The sequence below is a fragment of the Panthera onca genome, chromosome F1 (assembly GCF_046562875.1).
Source record: "Panthera onca isolate mPanOnc1 chromosome F1, mPanOnc1 haplotype 2, whole genome shotgun sequence".
Taxonomy (NCBI): domain Eukaryota; kingdom Metazoa; phylum Chordata; class Mammalia; order Carnivora; family Felidae; genus Panthera; species Panthera onca.
The window spans coordinates 29,407,648-29,433,163 of NC_138355.1; the positions used below are offsets into that span (position 1 = coordinate 29,407,648).

Sequence of the window (25,516 nt, forward strand, 5' to 3'; positions counted from 1 at the left end):
CTTTAGTAAAAGACTCACTGGGATATATGTGTCCAGCACTAGCCAAGCACAGAATGGAAAACCGGAAGCAGTAGCAGCCATACTTTGGTTCTATAACCTCTGTAGAATACCACATGCATCTCCGCAGAGTACCCATACTCCCCTGCAGGTGGGTTACCTATGGTCTAGCCCCATGGGGAATCTTGTCCTTGAACTTTTTTCCTCTGTCCCTATTCCATGGGCTGCTGCCTTCCCACACTTGAGTTCCTTGCACCAGCCACTTCATGACAACATAGGTGCATCTTCACACCCAAAAAAAAAAAAAAGACAGGAAGAAGACTCACCCACTGAGGACCACGATGAAATCCATGACATTCCAGCCATTGCGGAGGTACGAGCCCTTATGGAAGATGAACCCCAGGGCCACAATTTTGATACCAGCTTCAAAGCAAAAGATCCCAATGAAATATGGTTCTGTCTTCTCCTGTGGGATGAGGAGCAGAGGTGCCGGTAAGGCAGGGAATATACTTCATCAGATTCAGACAAAGGCACATCCTGGCCACCCCCTCCACTCTGGCCAGTCCTGTCTCCTACAGGACGGCTGGACATCTGCCCTGAGCCAGCCCCATGTACAGGTGGGAAGGACTTAGGGAGTGCACAGGAGCAAGGGAAGGCTCAGGAAAGCCAGCTGCAGAAATGGATGGATGTAGGGGTAACACCAAGGCCAGGCTTCTTCCCAGGGGCATAACTGATGCTTCTAGCTTTGCCTTGAAGGGGGTGGCTTTTCCATCGCTGATCTTCACTTACATTGGAAGCTCAAGGGTTCTCATCTGCTAGTAATCAGGCTGGAGCCACTTATCCACACATTTGGAGTTTAAGCAATTAATTTGCCCTCTCTAGGGGGAATACATCAGACATATGAATCATTGCTTTAAGGTGAATATGGACATAAGATCTAGGAAGTTCACCACCGTGAACGCACATAGGCTTTGAGATCCCTCAGCTTCTCTTCTCTACCCTTCCTTCTCCCTCTCACTTCAAAAGTCCCTTAGAAAGGGGAGCGAACCTAATGGCCCTTGTGCCCCCCCCTTCCATCTTGTCTGGTTCCCATGCAGTGTATACACAAGTGTTTGTGATGCCCTGAGAATTTCCTGGGAGCAGGAGTTATAAAGGTCAGTCCTCTCGTCCTTATACAGCCCAATGGGATCTGTCACGAGCTTGTCCCTCGGCAAAGAACAAACTCCTCACAGAACTGTAGGTTCACAGAACTGTAGGTGGGAGGGGGCCAGGAGATTAAGCAAAGGAGAAGAAACCAGGGAAGGGAAGGACAGGGGGAAAGACGAGAAGGAAGGAGGCACATACCAGTCTGCGGGACATTGGGGTCTTGTCATCCTCAGGAAGATGCTGTTCCAGGGCCAAGACAATGCAGTTGGCAATGATGGTGGCCAAAATCATGTACTCAAACGGCGTAGGAAAGGTGAAGCTAAGGAACAGATTCACCAAAGAGACAGGGATGCAGCCTCCAAGACGGCTGTGCACATAAATACACAAAATTCGTCAAAATCCATGTTATGTCTGCACAGTCTGCAAGATCTAGATCAGCAAACAGGCAGGCAAGGCAGTGGATGGTCCTTAGCATGGGAACCCATAACCATTTCTGACTGGGCTCTAAACACAAAGCATCTTGTCCAAGAAAAGGAAGAATGTAGCCAATAAATAATACAGTTAGACATACGGTTGATACTTCAGATACTTCGTGAATTCAATGACATATCCGGGAATTAAACAGGGCTGAAAATGGAAACAGAAAGAAGGGAAGAAGAAACACTGATGTTGTGGCAGGCTGTTCTTCCCAGGCTTCAAACCACCGCACTGTACGATGATGCTTCAGCAAGGATCCAGCTGTGGCTGTCCGTTGCTGCCTCTGGGCATCACGTCTGGGGTCTCCTCCTCTAGAACCTCTGCTCAACTGAGTGGAAGAGCCCTTGGAAGAAGAACAATTCTCTCCATGTGAGCTCTCTTCTATTTCAATATCCAATCCAGAAAAATATTTAATGGGGTCAGGAGAAGCTTGCCTTGTCCCACCTTATTTTCTCCTAAGTTTCTACATGGATAGCAAACAGAGACACACATCATGAGTCTGAATCCAGGACAGTGAAGTCAAGGCATCTAAAAACCAAAGTACAAATGAATGGCTAATGGATTCAGGCTTTTTTGTGTTCCATTTTTCTGAAGACCGATGAGGGGGCTCCCTGGGCCTCTCTGAAAGACAGGACTATGACTCAAGAGCCTGCATCCTGCCTATCCTGAAGAAAGGTTGTGTCACAAGCCCTGGGAGAGTTAGAAGGAGGACTGTTACCAGAGAGAGAGGGAATCACCAGTTTCCGGAGTCAAGTGATTCTAAACATTGGATTTCATTCCATAACTGTTGTTGTAACAAACACAAGTGAGCTGTTGCCACTGGTCTTACCAAGCAACCTATGCTCTGGCAGATTCTAGCATCCAGGCAGGAAAAAAGAGTAGATCTGGCCAAGTGGGGACAAGGCAAGGGACCATGCTCCTTATCTCCCCACATATCCAGGCCTCCGGTGTAGCATGTAGGGCCTTGACCTTCCCTAGGGAGTACAAGTCATAAACATGCCCCAGATGCGTCCTCATCCCTGCCATGATATGTTAGTGCCCATCAGTGGTAGGTAGACATTCAGGGTGTCTGTGAGGAAGGGCAGGGCACAGGGCACCTACAGGCAGAGGTGCGTGTGCTGTGCGAGGAGCTGTGAGCTGCCCTGGTGCAGGAATGGGAGGCTGCAGTTGGTGAGGCAGCCAGCTGCATCTGAGCCTCCAGACATTTTCATCATACTCAGCAGTGTCCAGGGCCTTCTCCTCCCCAAGACTATGCACCCCTGAGTCACCGCCCACTCTTCTGCAGCTGGCCATCCTTCCTTCCCACACACCCCCAGTTCATCCAAGACCCGTACTCTAGGGACAGCTCTGCTGGCTTTGGCTGCTCTGTGGCTCTGCCCCCAGATCTGAAAACTGGATGGGCTCAGAGGACCTCAGAGCCAGCACCCTGCCTCCCACATGCCACTGTGTCTGTTTAACCCTCCCAGGCAGAGGGAAATCTAACCTCAGGGATCGTCCCTCAGCACACCCAGCCATTCCTCCTCATGTAGTCTCTCTGGGAACCAAAGTAGGCCCCTGAGAGCTAAACATGCCAGCAGACACACTCCACAGATGCCCGGCTAGCGTGCATGCCCACTTTCTTGGGACAAGCCCCACCCACAACCTACCTAGGGCCCCCAGTACCCACTGATCACAAAGGGGGTTCTCTTCACTCCCATCACGGGCTCTGGCCCAGAGCTCCAACCAAGTGTAGAGCGACCAGGGATCACACTGTCCAGAGACAGTGTGGGACCTGCTGTCCCATAAGCCCTCTGAAGAGGCTAGCTGGTCCTGGGCCACCCAAGATCCCCCAGAACCAAGTGGCAGAATGAAGATGGGAGTGCCAGGAAGTGGTTGCTGAGGCACCCAGGCCTTTTCCTGAGAACATGCCTACCAGTCACGGACACACGTCATGCCTACCAGTCACGACACACGTCAACAGAAGTTGAGGGCATTTAGGGCAGTGTTCCTAAAATGCAGCCCACAGGATACGAGCACTACAGGAACTTGCAATCACATCAATGAGGGAAAGCCGGAATTCAGGAAAGCGAGCAGGTGTCCTCCCAGCAGGACTTCCTGGAGCCTTTCGCACGACTGTACTATTGTAAACAGTGTGCACCGCCTCCCCCAAAGGGGGTGAGAATGGTACACAGCATTCCCCGACTCGCTCCACTGTATCATCCTTCTATCAGAACATCTCTCTTGGGAATGGTGTTGGCGGAACGTATTTGGGGAGCTCAGACACAAAGGGCATATCTCACTGCCGGTCCCCAGGTGTGAGGAGGAGGGCCGGTGCTCCGGCAGGAGTGACACTAGTGCCTCTGCCACCTCTCACCTCATCCTTGTTCCCAGCAAAACTGTTCACAAAGTGTGAGGCTCAGCTGCCCTTCACCATGGCCGGAAGTGCCCTGAGCAAGTTCACAAAAGCTGCCCAAAAGGTCCAAGGAGCCCAGCAAGTGACCTGGGAAGCAGGGCTGGGGACCACGATGCTCTCACTCAAGCGGCCCACATCAGGAGCTCTCCTCGGTCTGCTTGGGTTCGAGGATTGCTTTCTGGGATTCGGGCTTCTTCCCCTGAAAACCTTAAAGTGATAACCACAGACTTAAAAGTTCATGAGCTCATAGTTGCTGACTTGCAGGCACAACAGGTCATGGCAGCTATGTGCCCCCAGGCCTCTCTACCCCACAATACTCGCTTGGACTGTCGCAGCCCCTCTGTGGCCCCCACTCCTTGTTCCCTGCTTCCACACCTGTGTTTCTCTAGCCAGATCACCTAAGCATACAACTCCCTGCAAGGACCTTTAAGCTCACCTAGTCCAGAATGCCCAGTGGCAGATATAGGAGGCTTCTGAGAAACACAGGAAGGTGTGGCCATCACACCCCAGAATGCCCCAGGGTGTTTAGGGCAGGAGAAAGGCTCTTGGCTCCAGGTGCTAAGGAACCAAACTTCCTGCGACTGGCCAGATATCTGGATGGCTGGGAATTCATGAGGTCTCAACTAATAGCACTGCCTAAAGCCCTGGAGGCTACAATCAAAGCAGGAAGGTTTGGTAATGCATTGCTTCTGAGAACACCCCACTGCCACGCCCTCCCCCATCCAAATCCTCTGCCTAGAGTCTGATGTCTAAGGACCATGCAGAGCAGCAATCCTTTGGCTTGAAATTTTGAAGGCCATCTGGGTGGCTCAGTCAGTTGAGCATCTGACTTCGGCTCAGATCATGATCTCACAGTTCTAGGGTTTAAGCCCCACATTGGGCTCTGTGCTGACAGTGCAGAGCCTGCTTTGGATTCTCTGTCTCCCTGTCTCTCTGCCCCTCCCTGACGTGTAGCTTACACACACGTTCTCTCTCTCTCAACAATAAACATTAAAAAAAATTTTTAAAGAAAGAAATTTTGAAAACTATTTAAATGCATATATCCTCAGAAGTGATATCCCTTTGGGCGTTACAGATCATCTCAACCTCAGGATGAATTCATGTTTGGGGCAATTAAGAATCTGAGGTGAGATTTTGCTGCAGAAGAGGGGAGACTATGGGAATCCTGTGTATCTGTGGACTACATGACAGAAAGGATGGTGACTGGGAAATTTGGGGAGAGAAGAACAGGAGAGAACATCCAGTTCCATCTGAGGCCCAGTCACTCTCCCTTCCAGCTCTTTCCTTTCCCCCCTTCTGTCCCCCTCTTTCTGAAGAAAGCATGAAGAATGGGCACCTATATCTTGGTGCTTTTGCCTCCACCTGCAATGGTCTTTCTCCTCTTTTCTGGTCATATGTCAAGAGCAAGCTAAAATATCACCTTGTTTGTGAAGGTTTCTCTCTGTGCCCCACTACTCCTTTACACTGTATGACTTTATCATCTCTCCTCATAGTTTCCTTCCCCCAGAAACTGCACCTTGAAAGCAAGGACGTGCTCTTGTTTACCTCTCCACAGGGCAGTGCTTACCAGAGCCCCTGGTACACAGTAGGAGCAGACTCCGTGTTAAATGCAGGCATGAATGAATGGGAGCCAGCCCCTAGAGCGGCAGCTCCATGGAGGAGCCATCACAGAGACTGCAGGGTAGTCACTCACTCTGGCTCAGGCCCGGGCTCCAGCTTACCCCCACCCTTGGGAGCTGACTCAGAGCTGCCGCTCCCATGGCTTCTCCTTTACCATCATAACTTCAAGCCAAATAAGCGTGGCTCTAAGGCTTGAGGCTCTGCTACATCTCCAAAGGGAAGAGCCTGGATGGCAAATAACAGCCCATAGGCCAAGGGAATGCACCTCAGGCTAGACAAAGACGTGACCGGGAAAGGTCAAAGGAAGCTCCATGTTGCCAAAGCCTCAAAGAACAAGGCCCTTCATGAGACAGTAATGGAAGTCGGTCCAGGACTCTTGATTCCTTCTGCCCAGGAACTCAGTGGCTCCCATTACATTCTGTGCTTGACACCAAACACATTTTGCAGAACAGTATCTCTCCCTGGTGTCAGCTATAGACAGAGATCCTGAATAAATGGAACTACCAGGGCAGTGAGGTGTGGGAGCCTTAGGGCAGGAGCTTTGCCTATATTATTCACCTCTGGAACCCTGGTGTCCACCACATGGTAAGCACCCAATAACTGCTTTCTAATTAATTAATAAATTAATCAGTTGATTAGTGAATTGCACAGAGAAACCAGAGCCAGAGGTATCCTTGCAAAAGGTATCTCACACTTTCTCCACACCGTGTACCCACTTGAACTTTCTGTACTATATATTATGTATACACATTAACTATTCAAAAATAGAAAGCAGCATGCATAGAAGATCCCTTGAATGTAACAAGAGTTTTGAAAAAGAAGCAAAGAAAAAAATCTGTCATACTAGAAGGATAATGAGCTTTCTTGGGGTACAAGGGGTATTTCCACTTTCTTCTTTACTCCTTTATGTACTGTCTTGAGGGCTATGAGTATGTATTAATTTAGAATTATAAAATCAATCAAAGCTATAGGTATTTTGAAAAAAAAACAAAACAACACAAAAACACCATTCCAACCTGAGGGTCATGGAAATCAATGCAAGATTTCCGAGAGGATCTAATGCAGGAGGACAAAGGGACCGGATCCAATGAGGAAATGGCCATGGCAGTACCTTGAGCCCTGCCAAGATACCTCCTATCCCTTACCTGTCTCACTACCTGCTCACTATGGGCCTCATTTCATCATCTTCTCTGGCAATCTCCCCAAACACCCCTTCACTCTGAGCCCCTTATTGAGGACCTGTGCCATTCCATCTCTCCCTTTCCCGTCTAGCAGCTTCAAGACAATCATTAGGGAAATGATAAAAATAGGTTTGCTTATTGATTTATCTCCTTTACCCAACGCTCCTTCCTTCCAACGGTTGACTTGTTTCCTTAGCAACACAGCTAATTTGAGCAGCGCTACTTGGCCTGCACACCTACCATTTGTTCATTTCCTTCCTGAAGACGCAGAAAGCCAGGGCAAGGAAGAGGGCTGCCCTATAGGCCACAGTTGTGGTGCTGGCCCTGCTCATCAACAGAGCCCTGGAGACCTGGCCTGGGAGATGAGCCACCTTCTGCCCAGAGCAGCAGAGCTTCCCCTGTCAGCCCCTCTGAGGGGTAGTTTTATGGACTGGGAGGGCCTTGTAGACAAGACTGGGAGAGACTTAGGCTCAAGGAGCACACCTGGGGAATCCCAGGGGAAACATGCATCTCCACTACCATCAGGATGCTGACCCTAGATCTCCTCCACTCTCAGCTGTGTCCTCTCAGAGCTATGGCATCAAAGCACACTAAGGAGACTGAATATACTCAGAGAGGCTGAGAGGCCACCGGGGACAGACTGCTGTGCTCTCTCCCCGACTCCAGGCCTAATGAAGATTGCACTTTTGTGGGGAGCAGTCTGTGGCCACTCATGCACTTCCTGTAAACTCCTGGGAGAGTCTAGAATAGCCCACAGACTCAGAGAAGGCTTGTCTCAGCCTCCTTTACCCATTTCCACCTCTCACCCCAGGCCCAGAACACTCTCCCTGAAAGATCTATTTCTTTTCCCTCCCTCCCATCCCAGCTGCCTATTTTTTGGAGGTATAATTCTAAGAAATGAAAGAGTCTCATAAGATGACCTGGGCCATTCTAAACAAGTTGGATGTTGACTCAAAGACAGTCATAGGGAAGGGTTACTGCCTAGTCTGTGATTCCCTCAAGAACTACACCAAAGAGACATTTTAAACATGAACAATAATGAAATGCAGCTATCCAAGGCTTTCCCACTACTTTCTTTCTATGACCAAAATCAGAATCTTCCTTGAGACCTACAATGCAATGGAGAAACGTAGCTTGGTAATAGGAAACCAGAGCCAGGGTTCCCACTGTAAAATCTGCCCCAACATGGTACTCACAGCAGGGAAAATCACCACCATCCATTCCCAAGGAACCAAACATGAAATACAAAAGGATCAAAGTCTAAAACCATCCATGAATATAAAATCCTTTGAAAACCATAAGGTGCTACACAAATGCACAGTCATTTTTATTATCCTACTAAATCACTCTTTAAGCATCTGCTGTGGTTCTAAAGTCTTGGGATAAGCAACTGTTAGTGGTCACAGCCTCCGGGAGTGGGCTGGCTGGCTGCAGCCAGGAGCTGACACTGAAGAGACCAACTGCAATAAAGGATTTAAAAAAAAAAAAAAAATATGGTAATGGGCCTCCGGGAAGAGAGCAAAGACATTTGGCCCAGAACCTCCTGGGAATATGGAAAGCACATCCAAACACCAGTCCCCAGAGCAGGATTTATGAAGCTGATGGCTCTGATGCAATCTCTCCCAGTGATTAGAAGGGGCATTAATCACACCCAAGGCCAGCGCTAAGAACAGGAGGGATTGAACCATCACAGAAGTTCGGCTCCGGCTCCTACAGACCCTGATGGAAATACAGTGAGATCATGCTGGTGAGATCACATCCCCCTTGCCTGGGCTGCTGAGAACGATACATCTGTCCTGGAGGGACCAGTAATACTGAAGAGACAGATTTCATGTCTCAAACCCAGACATGGCTAGAGCCACCATAATTATTTCCACAGAGGGTGTCTGCACCCCTCACACTCTTCAGCCCTTCTAGAGGCTGATATTCTCATAGGAATATGCCATGCATACAGGTCTTCAACCTTTCAGATTGAAAAGAAAATTAAATCCCACCCTGTTAAAACAGGCCTGAGGCCATCTCCCTTTGTGGAAGGATGCCTCGCTTTTTGTCCAGATCATGGTAGGAAGTAGGAGCGAGTATGAGACAAAAAGATGGAGATCCAAGAGGGCCTCCTGAGGCCTCTCAGCAAGCTTTCTCCACCATACCTCTTCCCACGCAGGGGAAAGGCCAGGTTAAGAGGTAAGCTGAAGTCCAAGGAACCTGGCTTGGAAGCTAATGTGCTCCTGGCTCGGCTCCTTCCAGACTTACTTGCACTTGCTCCTGTGGCTGACCTAGCAGGACAGTGTAGCCCAAAAACCAATCCAGAAAAGGAAATAGGCAGAGGGATTGTATTCCTTGGGGTTCTGACGGCTATAGATGAATTTTTCAATTTTTAATCATCTAAACTTATCAATGTATAAACCACCCTCATCTATGGAGGAAGTCACACCTTCAATTCCATTTCCATCTCTTTTCTCAGTTCTTAATTTTAGGTTTCCCTTCCTGGGCTGATCAATAGAGGGCAGACCACGCATTGCCACCAAAGGGCAGGAGAGCTAACCCCCCTGGGCTTCTTCATGTGACAGTTAGCAGTGCACAGGGTGCAAATTTGGAAAATCACACTGTATTCCCTCCTCCTTTCCTACCCCCATGTCAGGAGAAATGCACTGTTAACAAACAGAAAAATGAGGTGGAAGGCTCTGTGTACTTCATGTCGTCCCATTTCATTATCTCATTGCTTTCCTTATTGCAGTTTTTCTCACCACCCAACTTTGTCTTAAAAAAAAAAAAAGGATCAGATTGAAAAACCAAACCCCTTTTCTTTTTTTAAAACAAAACAAAACAAAAATGTATCATGTGACTTCCAGCCTTAACATCAGTTTTTTAACTTTGGTTTCCATGGTGGTGGGATGCAACCTGCCATCACCATGACAACAGCTGCTTCTGTTCAAATTCACCATCTGACAGGCAGTCCTGAACATACATACACACCTCTCCCATTCTCGATCTCTCTCTCTCTCTCTCTCTCTCTGTCAAGAACATGGAGATGCCATTACACCTACTCTGAAAGACTTAAATCCTAATGAATGAAAGACAAAGAAAGCAATGTTGACAACACAGCAAAGAGGCAGAGACCCCCTCTCCCAAAAGGCTCTCTCTTGCTGGCACAGTCCCACTGCTCTCTTATGGAGAGGGTCAGTGGACTCAGTTACTCAACAAAAAAGATCCCTAGCACTAACCTTTCAATGTTGGCTGTGAAGGAAGCCACATTCAACCTTCCATTGCTTTTAGACCAAAGAATTCTCATCTGACTCCTGTATCCCTGCCTCTATACATAATGAGTGAAAAGAAGTTCACATTATTGCTAATTTGGTTAACCAATACTGAGCTCTGTTCCAGACTCATCTGGGCCCCAATTCCAAGAGAATGGGGAGTGGAATTTCTGAGGAATTAAGACAGCACCCGCTTTCCTCCTCCTTTTGCCTCAGTTTCAGTCAGGTGGATATATCTTAACAATTCACTTTTTATGTATCTGACTGAATCCTGGACTCAAAATGCTGTCATTCAACACACAGTTTTGGTGATTAGGGGACAGATGATTGAACACTACAGAAAAGGGAAGAAAGAAAAGGGGAGTATTAAAAGCCTCTGGAAGAAAACAAAACAGCAGTGGGAAGATTACCTGTTTCAGAAACCAAAATCTGTGTTTTGATGACACTCTGACACATTCGAGCCCATCAAGAGTTCTGGCAGCAGTGTGCATCAAGGGGAGAAGAATGTGGGCTGCAGCCAGGAACCACACCCAAGACTGTACCCTCCTTCACATCTACACTTGCTTCATGGGGTGATAGGCAGTACTTGAATGTATAAAGAAAATGAAAAGTCTTTTATGAAAGGGTCCAAAGATCATCTGTGAGAGAACACTTGTTTTTCTTTGAAAACCCAGCAACTGTACCCCAGAGTTCAAAGACACACACTGAGCCTCCAAATCACATGAGAAAATGTTAAAGGTACTAAGGGTATACAGCTTGGGAGAGGAAGACTTGAGAGAGACGTCATAGCTGTTTTCAAATATCCGAAGGGCTGACTTATAATGGGGACTTAAACATTGTGTAAGTTATTCCAGAAGGTAAGACCAAGGCCAAAGGGTAGAATACCCATCCAAAGGCAGATCTCAGGGAATACAGAGAAGCAACATCACTTTTCCACATGTGAATAGACTGTTTCGTTAAGTAGTAAACTGAATGTTATACTAATAAATGTTTAACAACCAGTCTCTCTAAGTATAGCATTTGCCAATTTCTGGTATAAATATTCTCTCCATAACTAATTTCAAGCTACCAATTTGACATCAATGCACACGGAGGTACAAAGATACAATAAACACCCAAGAGTTGGGGCCGGCCAGTTTGAATACATCATTCACTGTTAAGTTCTATGACTCTGGGAGACCATCAAGGCTATTGAGAAGGAGGTTCCTGTATTTGATAGTAGTCAAGCTGGATCAACCCTTGTTGCTAACAAGGGGTTAACAAATGGGTAGGAAGCAAGGTCAATGGTCTTCAGTTACTTGCTCAAGGGCCTCCTGGGTCAGATGACTCACTCTGTCCATGAGCTTCAACTTGCCCAATTAGCTAGTCCTGCATTCATGAAGTTTGGAAAATCACCCTTATCACAGAAGGCTGGTACCTATGCAGCTGGATGTGTGCCAGAAGCAGCACAGGTGAATGGTTTGCCAGTGCCGTAGACATAACAATTAATTAATCACCCCACTCTCTCATGCTGAATTCTGGGATACCCAGGGGCTCCTGCTATTTCACCACAGCCTACAAAAGAATAGAGAGGAATCTGACAACACACCTGAAGAAAGTACAATCCCAAGAGATAGAAATACATCAGGTAAAAGGCTCATCTCTCCTCCTAGAAGACTGGTAGATCTCAGCCTTGGCTGCATACGGAATCACCTGGGAAGCTTTTAATTTTTTTTTTAATGTTTATTTATTTCCGAAGGGGAGAGAGACAGAGCGTGAGTGAAGGAGGGGCAGAGAGAGAGAGAGAGAGAGAGAGAGAGAGAGAGAGACACACACACACACAGAATCTAAAGCAGGCTCCAGGCTCTGAGCTGTCAGCACAGAGCCCGACGAGGGGCTCAGACTCACAAACTGCGAGCTCATGACCTGAGCAGAAGTCAGACGCTCAACTGACTGAGCCACCCAGGCGCCTCAGACTTGGGAAGCTTTTAAAAATCAAGGATACCAGGGGTGCCTGGGTGGTTCAGTTAGTTGAGTGTCAGACTTCAGCTCAGGTTATGATCTCACAGTTCATGAGTTCGAGCCCCACATCAGGCTAGCTGCTGTCAGTGCAGAGCCCGCTTCAGACCCTCTGTCTTCCTCTCCCTGCCCCTTCCCTGCTCATGCTCTCTTTCTCAAAAATAAACATTTACAAAACAAAAAATCAAGGATACAGGTATCCTATCTCTAGAAATTCTGATTTGCCTCAGCTGCCATATGGGCATCAGCATTTCTAGAAGTTTCCAAACTGATTCTAATGTACAGCCAGGGTAAAGAACACTTCTGTAGATTCTGGAGGCCATGAAAGGTAATGGTGTCCTCAACTCAGGTGGCATAACAACTGAAGAAACTAAGAAACTAGATTTTCAGGGGCACAAAGGTAAGAACTGAAAGGTGCCTTAGAGTTCTACTTACTACTCCATTATATTCATTTTAAGATGTAGATATTGAGACCCAAGGTGGAAGGAGACTTTTCCAGAGCCAGAACTAGAAACCTCTCTGGATTCATAGCCCCATGCCCTGAAAAGCTTAGGAACTTATTATCAAAACAATCAAATAAAACTCCCTGGTTTCTTGGCTTGAATTGAGGATTCTAAAAGAAAAAGGATCTTTTGATTTGCATTTACTGACTCCATCCCCAGAATACTCACTTGTTCTCAAGAGTGTATTTCTTAAGGTAGGGTCTGGATGGTTTACCTTTCCTAAGGCCACTTAAGAGTACAGAAAACATTTCTGAGATGTGTGTTTGCCTGAGCATCCATTCTCCCATATGCTGAAACACAGTCTTGGTTTTACACTTGGGAGAAGCCCAGTGCCTATTGAGTACAGTACTATCAATTCATAAAGTTCTCCAGCAACTCACAAGGGATACTCTCTAGCAACATTTCTGGGAAAGGAGAACATTAACCATTGTTCTGAATCATTGCTTCCTATTCTTGTTGGATCAGTGCTGATTGGCCTCTCTTCAACTTTCTCTTATCCATTCCTGCTCCTTAATTAAACCCTTTCTTATCAATCACAATCCCTACATCCAGCCTTCTATGCCCCAAACCAAGATGAACAACAAAACACATACTTGCTAGCTAATAAAAGGATGAGAAGCCCCAGAAAAGGATGAAAGGGCTAAAAGGAAGATGACTGAGCAGAGAGGGTACTGAGGGAAGAAAAGAGGAAATGTGATCCAAGAATCCCTGGATGTAGAGTCAGGAGCCCTGGGTTCATTGTCATTCACTAAAAGTTTCTCTTAGGTCACTGTTACTCTAATACACTATTATTCTATAGTGCTAATAGGCAATATGATGGGAGGAGAGTAGAGGATAAAGGAGGAGTATCTATTGTTACAACTGAGAGAAGCCATTTTTGATGAAGCTAGTAATGAGGACGTCCAACAATAACATCCAAAATGGAAATCCTGGCACACCTAGGAATACTTTGAAAGTGTCCAAAGTCAATGGAAATGTTTCTAAATTTTCAAGAACAGGAGCTCCATTGGCCTGAGAAGAACAGCTGAATTGGCCAAAAACTTGACTAAAAGATAGTTAATAAAAAGGTAGAATGTTCGCAATGGTGGCCTGGGGGTGAACACAGAGCTGCTTCTCCAAAAATTTATTGTAAGCCTTTTCTACACTCTCTATTAGAATCTAAGAGTCTTTTCTGTCCCCCGAACTCCCATTTCTTTAAAAATATGCAAAGGCAAAAGCATTCAGTAAGATGAAAATTCAAGAAAAAGTCATTAAAGTTGACTCCTCCACACCGTAACTTACAACTATGGGCATCCCAGAAAAGAGTAGACTTCTTTGAGGGCTGGAAAAAAGAAGCAGGACTTCACATGTTAATGTTAAAAAGAGAGTGAGAAATGGCATTTCCAAAACAAAGGTCCTTTGCAATGAAGGAAGTGTGGCAATGGAACTTTTGGTAAAGGGAAAACAAAACGGCAAAATGCCCCAATTCCAACCCAAGCTCACATTCCAATGACACAGAGCCAGATGTCTCAGATCCGTTTAATGATGGTCATGATGATGGATAAAAGATCTTTGTTCTTCTACCATCTAGTGATCCGTTACTCTTCCATAACCAGCGGGTGCTACAGATACAGGTAAGCAGTTCACAGTCATCCTGAAAAAATGCTCTGTTAGGGAAGAGTGCCAGTCTCTACTCTGACCAGAGGCAGTGTGCTACAATGGAAAGAGAGCAGCCAATGGAATTGGTCAGATCACATTTACCTGTGACCTTGTGCTAATCATCAGTAATAGGAGAACAACAATGTCCACTTCACATGAGGTTAGGTTAAATGATACATGTCTCTAAAACACACTTAGAGGGGCGCCTGGGTGGCTCAGTCGGTTAAGCGTCCGACTTCGGCTCAGGTCACGATCTCGCTGTATGTGAGTTCGAGCCCCGCGTGGGGCTCTGTGCTGACTGCTCAGAGCCTGGAGCCTGTTTCAGATTCTGTGTCTCCCTCTCTCTCTGACCCTCCCCCATTCATGCTCTGTCTCTCTCTGTCTCAAAAATAAACGTTAAAAAAAAAAAATTTAAAACACACTTAGAGTGTCACACAATAGACATTTATTAAAGGCATACTGAGGAGTGGATGACTCTCTAGGCCTGGATCATGGTTCATATGGAATGTCAGTAAAATTATATGACAAAAATATATGAAAGTAAGAGAAAAGGAGAGATGATAACCCTTATGACTGTCCAAGATTGTTGTGAACCCAGCCTCTTTCACAGAAGTGTGGATAGCTATTGGGACAGTTCTCATTTCCTACAATCTATTCCTTTGTTTTGCTCTTTTGAGCCTGTCTATTGATATTTGCAGCAGAAATGAGCTCAGTCTTTATGAGCCTGTATATTCAGGGGTGGGCATCTGGTACTCTCTAATCATCACCAGGGAAAGAGGTTACCCAGAGATTATGTAACATCCTTATCCATAGAACTTGGGTGGGGGGGGCAGATGGTGATCTCAAAAATAAATAAATATATACATACATAACTCTCTTTGAGAAGGGAATGCTATTTTGCCAAAAGGCTCAGATCTCTGAATTTACATGGGCCCATATTCCCCAGCCCTGCCTCCTCCTTGTGTTACCACTTCTACCCACCCACCCCACCTCCAGACAAGCCCACGCCCTTCAACTGCTCCTCATATCAACAGATCAGGAGAACACATGCATCCTTGTACCTCCATATGGCTCAGTTATTTCATAAATACAAATTCCCATGCAAATACAATCCAAAGTTAACAGAAAGAAGAGACAATTCTTTAATATTCCTCAATTTCTTTTAAATCTTCCACCTGGTTTCCAGAAGCCAAGTGGTACATCCTACTTCTCCATTCACATCCACACCAGTATCCAGTGCCCTCAGGTAAAATGTCCTCTGGTATCCCAGTTGGATGCCTTCACCAAGCTCATTAGGCAAATTTCCAAGGGCTCTAACCCATGGAGGTTCCCCCTCCCCACATCCCTCTAATCCTCTCAGAAGCTTCCTCCACAGTTCAGGGAGTCCAATCCTGACTTCCTCTTCTGACAGAACAGAGGTGGAGACCCAGAATACACAGAAACCCAAACAGGTAAGGAGTAGTTCACCAGAAGGCCAACAACCCCTTAGAAGGAAATCTGCTCAGAGGCCAAGCTTGGATTCTAGGATGGATCCTTCCACTTCCCATCAATGAAGCTATCTGAAAACTGTGGCTACCATCTTGGTACAAACAAAAACAAAATCTGTGTTTGTTTAAAGCTGAGGGTTCTGAATATCTGATCTGCTTTTATAAAAAGCTTGCTGGGAAAATTCCACATCGTATTGCTCCTGAAGATATCTTTTCTTGGCTGTAAATCCTAATGTGCCCTTAGGGGCAATATCAATATAAAATCTGTATGAGACACATGCAAAGAAATATAGGCTTTGATGTAGGTTTTTAAAAAACTCATCTGAAAAAAAAAAGTAAACTCAGTAACTTTGAAAAGAAAAAAAGGCTCATGGAAAAACCTTCTATCTGCAGTTGTTGAGGGCCCGGACCCCAGGCTTCCAGCTCTCGCTTGCTGTGTAAGTGGGCAAGTGAGTTAACCTCTCCACACCTTAATCCCCCAACTGTGGGATGTGGAAAACAAGAATGGGTATCTCTACAGAATTGCCACGAGGAATCAATGTAATAGTCTGCGGGACAAACTTAGCACAGTAATCTGGCACCTCATAAATACTCAATAAATGTTAGATATTTGTTAACTCTATCAACATTAGCGCTGGCACTAATACAGATCATGTTTACAAAAGGCTTTCATACATGTCAGCCTTGAAAGGTAGACAAAGTAGAGATAGCTATTTCCCCCTCACACCTGAAATCACTGAGGCTCAAAGAGGTTGCAAAACCACCGTGAGGTCACAAAAATGTTGGGTAATGGCAGTGCTCAGGTTGAAACCTGACAAAAGTCAGAAGAAAGGAGATGGTATTGTTAGAAGAACACTTAAGTTTAATGTCGATTTACCCAGAGTTAACCAGAGACTATCGATTAAGCTGTAGTCACAGCTATGTGCCAAACATTGTTCTAACATTTTATATGTATTATCCCACCTGATCTTCTGAAAAACTCTATACAATACACCTTATAGGTTAAAAGTCCTATTTCCATTTTGCGTTTGAGGCATCTGAAGCACAGCAAGGTTGAGTAGCTTCCCCAAGGCACACAGCTAGGAAGCTGTGGAGATGGTACCAAGATTTGAATCCAGAGGCCATGTTCTTAATGTTGACACTCTAATGCTTCCAAGCAGCGACTGCCATATCCTAATAGTAAGGTGATGCTTTCACCAGCTGGGCACTGGATTAGATGATGTCTAATCCCTTCAAATGCCGAGGTTCTAGGCTTTGACACTTCTATTTGCTAGTAAAGAGATAAAATAGTGTCTAAGCGAGTCTCTGGAAATGATATTTAGCGTGGACTTTGGAGAAAGTAGAATGCTATACCCTAGCCTAAAATAGACATGAAATAGTCATAAAAGTACGTATTGATTCAGCAAGGCATGTGACAAGAATATCTTGCACAAAATTCTTACTAAATAAAGAAATATAAGCTGGCTAAAGAAGAGTACGGGAAATTTGAGAAAAGCTGAACAGTTGATGGGCACTGACCAATGCACTAATCATAAGCAGAAGGGAGGTCCCCCAATTCTAATGATATTCTTATCAGTTACTCGAATGAAAGCATAAAGCATATGTTTATCCAGTCTGCAGATGATGTGGAGCTCCGGGTAGAGAGCTCACTCATTAAACAGCAGAGTCTGAAGACCATGTGTAGTGGAAATCACTTAAATCTTAGACCACTGAGGTTCAAGATCACTGGTGGTGACCTTGGGCAAGTGACTTAATCTTCTATAGTTAAAATATAAATAATATTTCTCTCACTGGATTGCTGTTTTGTATAAATGCAGAGAGTCTCAAATTTGGTGAATACTCAATGAATGTTAATTCCCTGTCCCCACTTACAAAGAATCTCTACAGGAAGAGCTGTTGCACCAAAAGGAGATAAAATGTACTTGAAATAAACATGGAGTCCTGAATTTAGACTCAAAAATTAAATTGAGAAGAGAGTGAGAGAAAACTAACTCTGTCATCAATTCATATAAAAGATCCAGGGTTTATAGCTGATTGCGACATCAAATCAAGTCAGAAGCACAATGCCATTTCTAAAACAAAACAAAACAACTAAAAATTTTAATTTAAACAAATGTATTACGTGTCAACGTTAATAAGCAATGCTCTGTGTTCTAGTAATTTAAATACTAATAAACAATGTCCTTTCCAGGGATTTTAATAAACCAGTACTAAAGCTTTGTGGTAACTGTTACAATAAAGCAATAAACCGGGTGCCATATGGGAGCCCAGAGGAGGGGGTTGGTCTTACTCTGCCAAGAGAAATCAAGGAAGGCTTCATGTAGGAAGTGACTGAGTATAGTCTTAAAGCCAGGAAGTCAAGTGGGGAGAAAGACGTTTCAGGCACTGCAAGCAGTAAGTGCACAGGCATGGAGGCCTGGGGAAGGCTGGTGCCATGAGACATTAGCAGCCCACTGGAACAGTTGAAAAGAAGGTGATTATGGTGGTTCAGGCACATTGCCACCATGTGTAGAGTAGAGCCCTGCACACCAAGGTAGGGAAATCTTGCCCGATACAAAGCAAACAAATGACAGAACCCAGATAGGAACTTAGGCTTTCTGACTCATTATCTATCTATTCTCTCTACCTCTGCTGTCATATACTGTAGCACTAGCCATAGGTAGCTATTTAATTTAAATTAATTAAAGTTAAATGCAATTGAAAATTTAGTACTCAAACATAATAGCCACACGTCAAGTGCTCAAGAGCCACATGTGGCTACTGCTACTGTAGAAGCACAGATAAAAACATACCCATCATCACAGAAAGTCGTAGTCTACAGCACCATAGGACCATTAAGTGAATGAGAAGTAGACTGGGTTTGTATTGCTTTACAGAATAGAAACAGGAAACAAAATAAGTAGGTGGAAGCTATAAGGAAGAATATTTCAATGTCCTACACCTCAGTGACAGAAGAGCATCTCATCACTAGAAGCTTGGTGGCCAACTATTACAGTGATTCCTGTATTGACTTAACACTCTTTGGTGAGAATGCTTGCGTTTGACCGTGGCAGTACAGCTGATTCACTAGTGCAAACATATCTCTGTAGATCCTTCACATGGAGTTCCTGTCACACTTGAATCTAAAGAATATGATGCTAGTTTGGGAGTCACTATTCCTGATGGTCCAGCATCCCAACATCCCAGAATGTGGGAATTTTTTAACATAGTCAGCATTTTTAAGTTGTGATCCATGAACCCCCTGAAACTGAATGCAAATTGTATGTGTATTTCTTTCAGGAAAGAGGGGTGCATAGCACCAATCAGATTTCAATCAAAGTTGTGACCCCAGTACAGAAAGCAAATAAACGCTGTACTTGAGGGACTTGGCAGTTGGCAGAATAGCAACTGAGAATTGCAACTTGGCAGAATCATCCAACTGAGTCCAAAAAGACTCAGGTCATTCCTGACTCTAAGGTTCTATAACCTGAGCATCTAAAGACCATCACCCTGCAACTGAGCAATTTTGAGTCAAACATCCCCTGACCTTGTTCAAGGAGAAAAGAGATGAGATGAGTATAAAAGGACATGGAAACAACCCAAGGCACTAAAGTTGGATAATTCAGTCAAGTTGGGGTAGGAAGAAAGAAGAGAATTTGTCAACCTCTTCTGGAGATGCCCATTGGAAGCTCTCTCAGAAATCTTGATGGCTCATTTTCAGTGACAGCCCACAGAAACAAGCACACCCAGTCGGATAGAATACAAGTTTACCAGCTGGAGAACTTGCCCAGTGAATCCAAATCTTGCTGAACTATCAATCCATTTCAAAAATTAGGACTTTTGTTCTAATCACCACCTGACAATATGACAATTGTACCAGGATTCATCTCCAGGTCCTAGAGTATTTATAGAGCTGAAAGGACTGATTTCTAGAACAATGCAGGGATTCCTCTGTTATCTGGCGTAGCTAGAGAAGGACACTTGGGTCAATTTAACAAAAAAAGTGATAAAGAGCTACTTTAAATAATCAAAATGGATTATAATTTGCAAAATCTCTGAACACAACAAAGTGCACACACCATTCAAACCAAGCTGATCACAATGTAACGAATGCTTCATTGGTAAAATCCAGAAAGCACTATGGCATTTTGTGGTGCCTGGGGGCCACTGGAACAAATCTCAATTGTTATTATACTACAGACCTCTGTACCAATTAATAAAGAGCTCTATATAATAAAATGCCAGATAACAAATACTGTGTAGTTTTTTCACAGTCATTATTGGGTAACACAGAAACTGAAGTGGTTGATGCCAAGATTGTGAAGTAGATGAAGTTCGTCTTTCCAACCTCCAAATTCCCATTGTAATGACCCCACCAGCCATCCTGTGCCCTCACTACCTCCTAGCAACCTCCTCTCCCCACACTAGGGCCACACCTGTTCCTACAGGTCCAGGTCACTGCAACACTAGGCACATAATGTTTGCAACACTGGGCACATTGATGTTTGTTGTTAACCAAGAGTAACCAATTAATTAATTCATCCAACATAATTTTACCAAATGCTCAACATGAGCCAGTCTTGCATTAGATGCTGAAATTAAAGGGGGAATGTCCAGTGTCAGTTCTCAGAAGAGCCTGCCTTCACTTATAAGGTGTTAATGCCATGTATGAGCTACTATATCACTGCTCCCAAGATCATCTGTATTATGACAGAGAAGTCCTGAAGCCTCACTATCTGAACCTAAAGGTAGCAGCAAGGCTTCAGGCTGGAATATGAGAGAGAAATCTGGGATGAAGACTCTCAGTGATTTATAAAACTGGCCTTCTCTAAAGGCAATGCAGGGCAGATAATGAAACCGTGTCAAACAGCAGTTCTCAAAGTACGGTCAGCAGCATCAGTGTGAACTGGGGACTTGTGACAAATGCATATTCCCAGGACCTACTTCAGACCTACTGAATCTGAAACTCTGGCCACAGGGCCCAGAAATCTGTATTTTATGATGCCTTCAGTAGATCCTGAGTGCCACTAAGCTAGAGAACCAGTGACGTAGATAAAATGGGCAGTGCATATGTATGACTTCGACACAAAGAAACAAGATGAGGAATTAGCCTTGATGCTGATGGAAGTCACCTGCTGGAAGGAACAGTCTCTGACAGAATAGTAGCAAAACAGTTCCCAACAACACACAGCTGGAAATTGCCAGGATGCTGGTGAGTGACTGTTGAAAATCCATTTCATGCTTTTTGACTCTGACCAGCCCCATGAGACAATGGTGTGGAAATTGAGAAAGAGGCACAGAAAGTTTGAAACACTTCAAACCTACACTAAGTTGAAGGTTGAGAAAGGCTTATGAGAACTAATCTCCCTCCCTGCATTGGTTTTCAGAGCCTCTTCTCTGGGTCCACAAGGCACACACAGTGTCTGGCATCTCAGCCACAGAAATTACAACAGAAGCTAATTACTACAAGCCTCAGTTCTTGACATTGACTAGAGAATTTCTTCCTTTCCCCTCTAATCTGTTACCCACCAATCAGCCACATCCTCTTCATCCCTTCTTTAAAGGGGGGAGGTATATAGACACCCACTCCCGGCTCTACTGACAGAAGCCTTTAGAAAGCTAAGGCATACATCTGACACAGGCTTTCCAAATTCTCCAGGGATGGGGAGAACAGAGGCACCACAAATGCAGCATGAACAAATGCAGAAAAAAAAAAAAATGTAGCCTCAAAATTATGCAGAGTTGCAACAGCAGTTCAAATCAACCACCCACAGGCAAAAAGACCACACTTGGCACAGGTGCCATGCACAGCCTCTCCCTGAAGCCCTGCACTGGCTAGACGGTAGGAGCCTGTAGCTGGAGCCTAGCCTGGAGTCACATTCCCAAGCCCTGCCCACCTGCGTCAGGGATGAACTACCACTTTAAAAATGAACCTTTTTTTTTTTTTTAATATTCCAAAGGACTAAGAGTGGAACTGCCTAGTCCTACAAATTTGGAACTCAACATGCAATTAAAAAAAAAAGGCACTCCTAAGAAGTACCCACTGCTCTGCCAGGGGCAGGGTGGGAAGTATCGCGGATAACTGACACGTTTTAGTCATTCAGTGCCATTCTCCTTAATCTGGCCCATTTTTCCTTCTTAAGTACACACCTCCTGGCTGCTCCTTGCTTTCCAGAAACAGTGATATGGGGGGCTCATTAGGGTTTATAGCCAAAGACTGGCCAAAGATACAGGGAATGGAAGATTAAGTAAACATACCTGGGCTATTCAGTGAGCAAAAGTAACCACAGCCATCCCCCGAAAGTAGGACTGACACATAAGAGACCATCAGGTTGGAGGAGCCTAAAAACTCAGTGCTGTACTTTCTGCCCTTAAGTAAGAGTGATGCTGGAAATGAGCTAGTGAGCCCATACACAAGTCCTCTCTGTGCTGGTCCAGAATGCTTGGGAGGGGAAGTGTTGCCACACGTCACTGGCATGTCTATCCTTCCTCGACAGGAATTGCTTAAAAAATTTTTTTTGATGTTTATTTATTTTTTGAGGGGGGGAGAGAGAGAGAGTGAGAGAGAGAGAGTGGGGGAGAGGCAGAGAGAGAGAGGGAGACACAGAATCTGAAGCAGGCACCAGGCTCTGAGCTATTAGCACAGAGCCTGACATGGGGCTCGAACTCATGAACTGTGAGATCGTGACATGAGCCAAAGTCAGACGCTTAACCGACTGAGCCACCCAGGCAACCCTTTTTCAGATTTTTTTAATGTTTATTTATTTTTGAGAGAGAGACAGAGTAGAAGCAGGGGAGGGGCAGAGAGAGAGACACAGAATCTGAAGCAGGTTCCAGGTTCTGATCTGTCAGCACAGAGCCCAATGTGGGGCTTGAACTCATGAACTGTGACATCATGACCTGAGCTGAATCAGATACTCAATGGACTGAGCCACCCAGGCACCCCCAAAAGGGACTGCTTTAAAAGCCATGTAGCGTTGCAGATGACAGAGCGGATGGGGAGTGGTACACATTAATTTCAGTACCTGCTCACCCTTCCAAATTCCTGTGTGAAGTCCCACTCAAATTTGAAAAGAAACAATTACAGAAGCCTCCTGAGCTCTATGGTTCAGCATTTATTAGCGTAAGACCTGGGATGACAAGAGGGTTCAGAGTGACAAGTACTTGGGGGACATAAATATCTCCTAGTTAACCATTTCTCTGAATAGAAGAGGGGAGGTAGCTGCATATTTATGGGGCACCCAAATGTAACAGGACTGGGTAGGAGGCAGTCATTATAAAAGCAGCAAGAAAAAGCATGTTAAAAGAGAGCTCTACCCCCCTCCCCAGCCAGCTCCCCCACTACCTTTCTTTGTGTCCTAGTCCCACTGCAAAAAAACAGAGGATGTAGACGAAAAAGTCCATCTGTGAAGCCGGTCCTCGGCAAGAGACCTTGCTTGTATCCAAGTAGACAAATAACCTTCCTTTTCTGAAAATCCTAGAGAAAACCCACACATATAATGAATTATTCACAAAGGCTGAACCTAAAAATGAGTGAGGGAGAAATACAGAAAGATGGAAAAGGGACAGAGGACAGCAGAAAGAGAAAGTCTCTCTCTTTGAATAAAAGGGTATTCATTACAGTCACGTCCAGGTTCCCTCTTTCCTGTCTGTGTGGTCAGTGAGAAACAGAGTGGCCTCTGATAGCTGGCTTGCGTGGCTGGGCTTTTGGAGACCCGCAGCTTCCTGTGCAGCCTTGCGAACGACAAAAGGGAGGCTGCTGGGCTGCTGGTGGAAACCAAGGAGTCAAGGGTTTGCAGGAGTTCTGACAGCTTAGCAAATCTTGACTCCGTTTTATTTTAACTAAGAACATGAAGATAGGAGGAAACCAGATGTTCCTATGAAGAAGGGGGAAGCTGCAGAGATTGGGGGGGGGGAACCCTACATTTTATACAGCAGCAGCTAAAAAGAGATCAGCAATTCTGGATGGAGCTAATAAACTCCAAAGTCTGAATCTTTCAGAAGATAAAAAAGACCTGTGCTCATTATTTCCCTCCTCCTCCTTTAATTCATAGTGTGCATCCCGCCTGTTATAGGGAAAGCAAGTGGAGGGAAGAGGAGACATGGTGACACGCAAGCCAATAGACAAAACTATCGCGTCCAAGATATTTTCATCTCCAGCCTCCCGTCATTTCATTTCTGTCAAACTCCTTCGCTCCAGCTCGCTTTCCAGGCTGCATCCCAATGGCAACTGGTCCCCACGACAAGGCATAGCCTGGTTTCCAGAGGAAATGAAGACTTTTCTCTAGCAGCCGCAGGGCCAGTGACAGTCACTGTCTGCTTCATTGTCTGCATCTGTGCCCAGGTACACAGAAGATGCGAAACCCTTCTGCATTATGTGATCATAGGATATAATTACAGACTCTGTCCTTGTTAGCTGCCACCCTCTGCCCTAATCAAGGCACTCTGACTCATGATCCATTAGCGTTACATCAAACCTGAAATTCTTGCCAAGATTACAGTCTACTATCCTGCAAGGTGCTGTATATTTATAGACAACCAGAACAGCAGAAAAGTTTATGTCAAAATGGGAGATGTGGACACTAAAGCTTTTAGTAATCCTCACCAAAATCCTCCAAAATAAATGCACATTTTTCAATGGGAAATTTACCATAATAAAGCACATAACCTCTGACCCAGAGCCAGAGTCTTTTGAGACTACAATGAAATTCTCTGCAACAAGAAATCATGGATGAATATCTACAAGTTCATTATAATGAGCTTCAACATCTCAGCGGCTGCAAACACATTTGATCTTCCTACTTTAGGCCCTGTACATTTCTGCATGAAACATGTGTTCCCCTGCTGAGATGACCCACATCATCAGTGGGGAGGAAATCTCCCACTGCCCATCAATGGCACAGAGTCCCCAAGTCAGATATATTTCCTCCTCTCATCCTCTGACCTAAAAAAGTACAAACAAGTGTGGGGAATCTCACAAACCATGAGGGAGACATTGTATGTGTCCATAGAATAACTGGGTCTGGGAATGGATGGGTTAGAGCTGGTTAGCATATGGCAGTGAATGTGGGATGACACTCAGAGCAGCCAATTCCGTGAGGAAAAGAAAATCCTTTTGTTACATCTATTAGATGAACAAGAAATAAATGGAAGAATCATATAGAATGTAATATCACATTTTAAATCAGATTAGCATTTTCAAAAAGGTTACGGTATCCACTGCAGAAAAGAGTGCCATAAGAAAATAAAATTATCTCCCTATGCAGATGTAGCTTCCAAGAAAAATGAAACACATTCAGAGTGAGCTGTAACTTACCACCATCTTTCATGCCAAATCAGGGTTATTGTGGGCATTTCTTTCCATAAGAACTAGACTTCCCCTATTAAATAACTGGAAAAGATTACCCCACCCACCCACGCAAGCCAGAGAATGCTACAAGTATAAATTAAATAATTCCTTTCACTTAACTGATCTTTTCAGGCCAATTTGTTAAAGACGAGTAATAGGCAGCATGAAGACAGGCTAACACAGCACACAGAAGTGTTCCTTTCCTCCTAGACCCACAGTGACTTTCTGCAGCCCATAAAAGATGTGTAAGTCTCAGAGACAAAGTGCACAAATAATCAAAGTCCTCAAGCATGTTACATGTTCCTATGTCAGTTCAAAGCAGGAGGTCTTAACACATTTTCTGAACAATCTTTCTTTTTTCCAAAAATCTGGCCCTTACAAACAGTAAAGAAGTACTTTCCAGACTTTAATGTGCGTACTAACCACCTGGGGATTTTATTAAAATGCAGATTCTGATACAGTAAATCTGAGGTGGGGCTCAAGGTCCAGAATTTT

The 25,516-nt window shown here is 44.9% G+C and overlaps 1 protein-coding gene across 8 annotated transcripts in view; it reads right to left on the bottom strand.

Moving 5' to 3' along the window:
- CACNA1E (calcium voltage-gated channel subunit alpha1 E) overlaps positions 1-25,516 on the bottom strand; it is a 496,397-nt gene that overhangs the window by 287,484 nt on the left and 183,397 nt on the right. For all 8 annotated transcript variants that reach the window (XM_081791869.1, XM_081791872.1, XM_078440843.2 and 5 more), the window contains exons 4-5: positions 1,342-1,447; positions 324-463 (exon numbers count right to left, since the gene is read on the bottom strand). In XM_081791869.1, the coding sequence (XP_081647995.1) occupies positions 324-463; positions 1,342-1,447 (246 nt within the window). The remainder of the gene's footprint in view (positions 1-323; positions 464-1,341; positions 1,448-25,516) is intronic.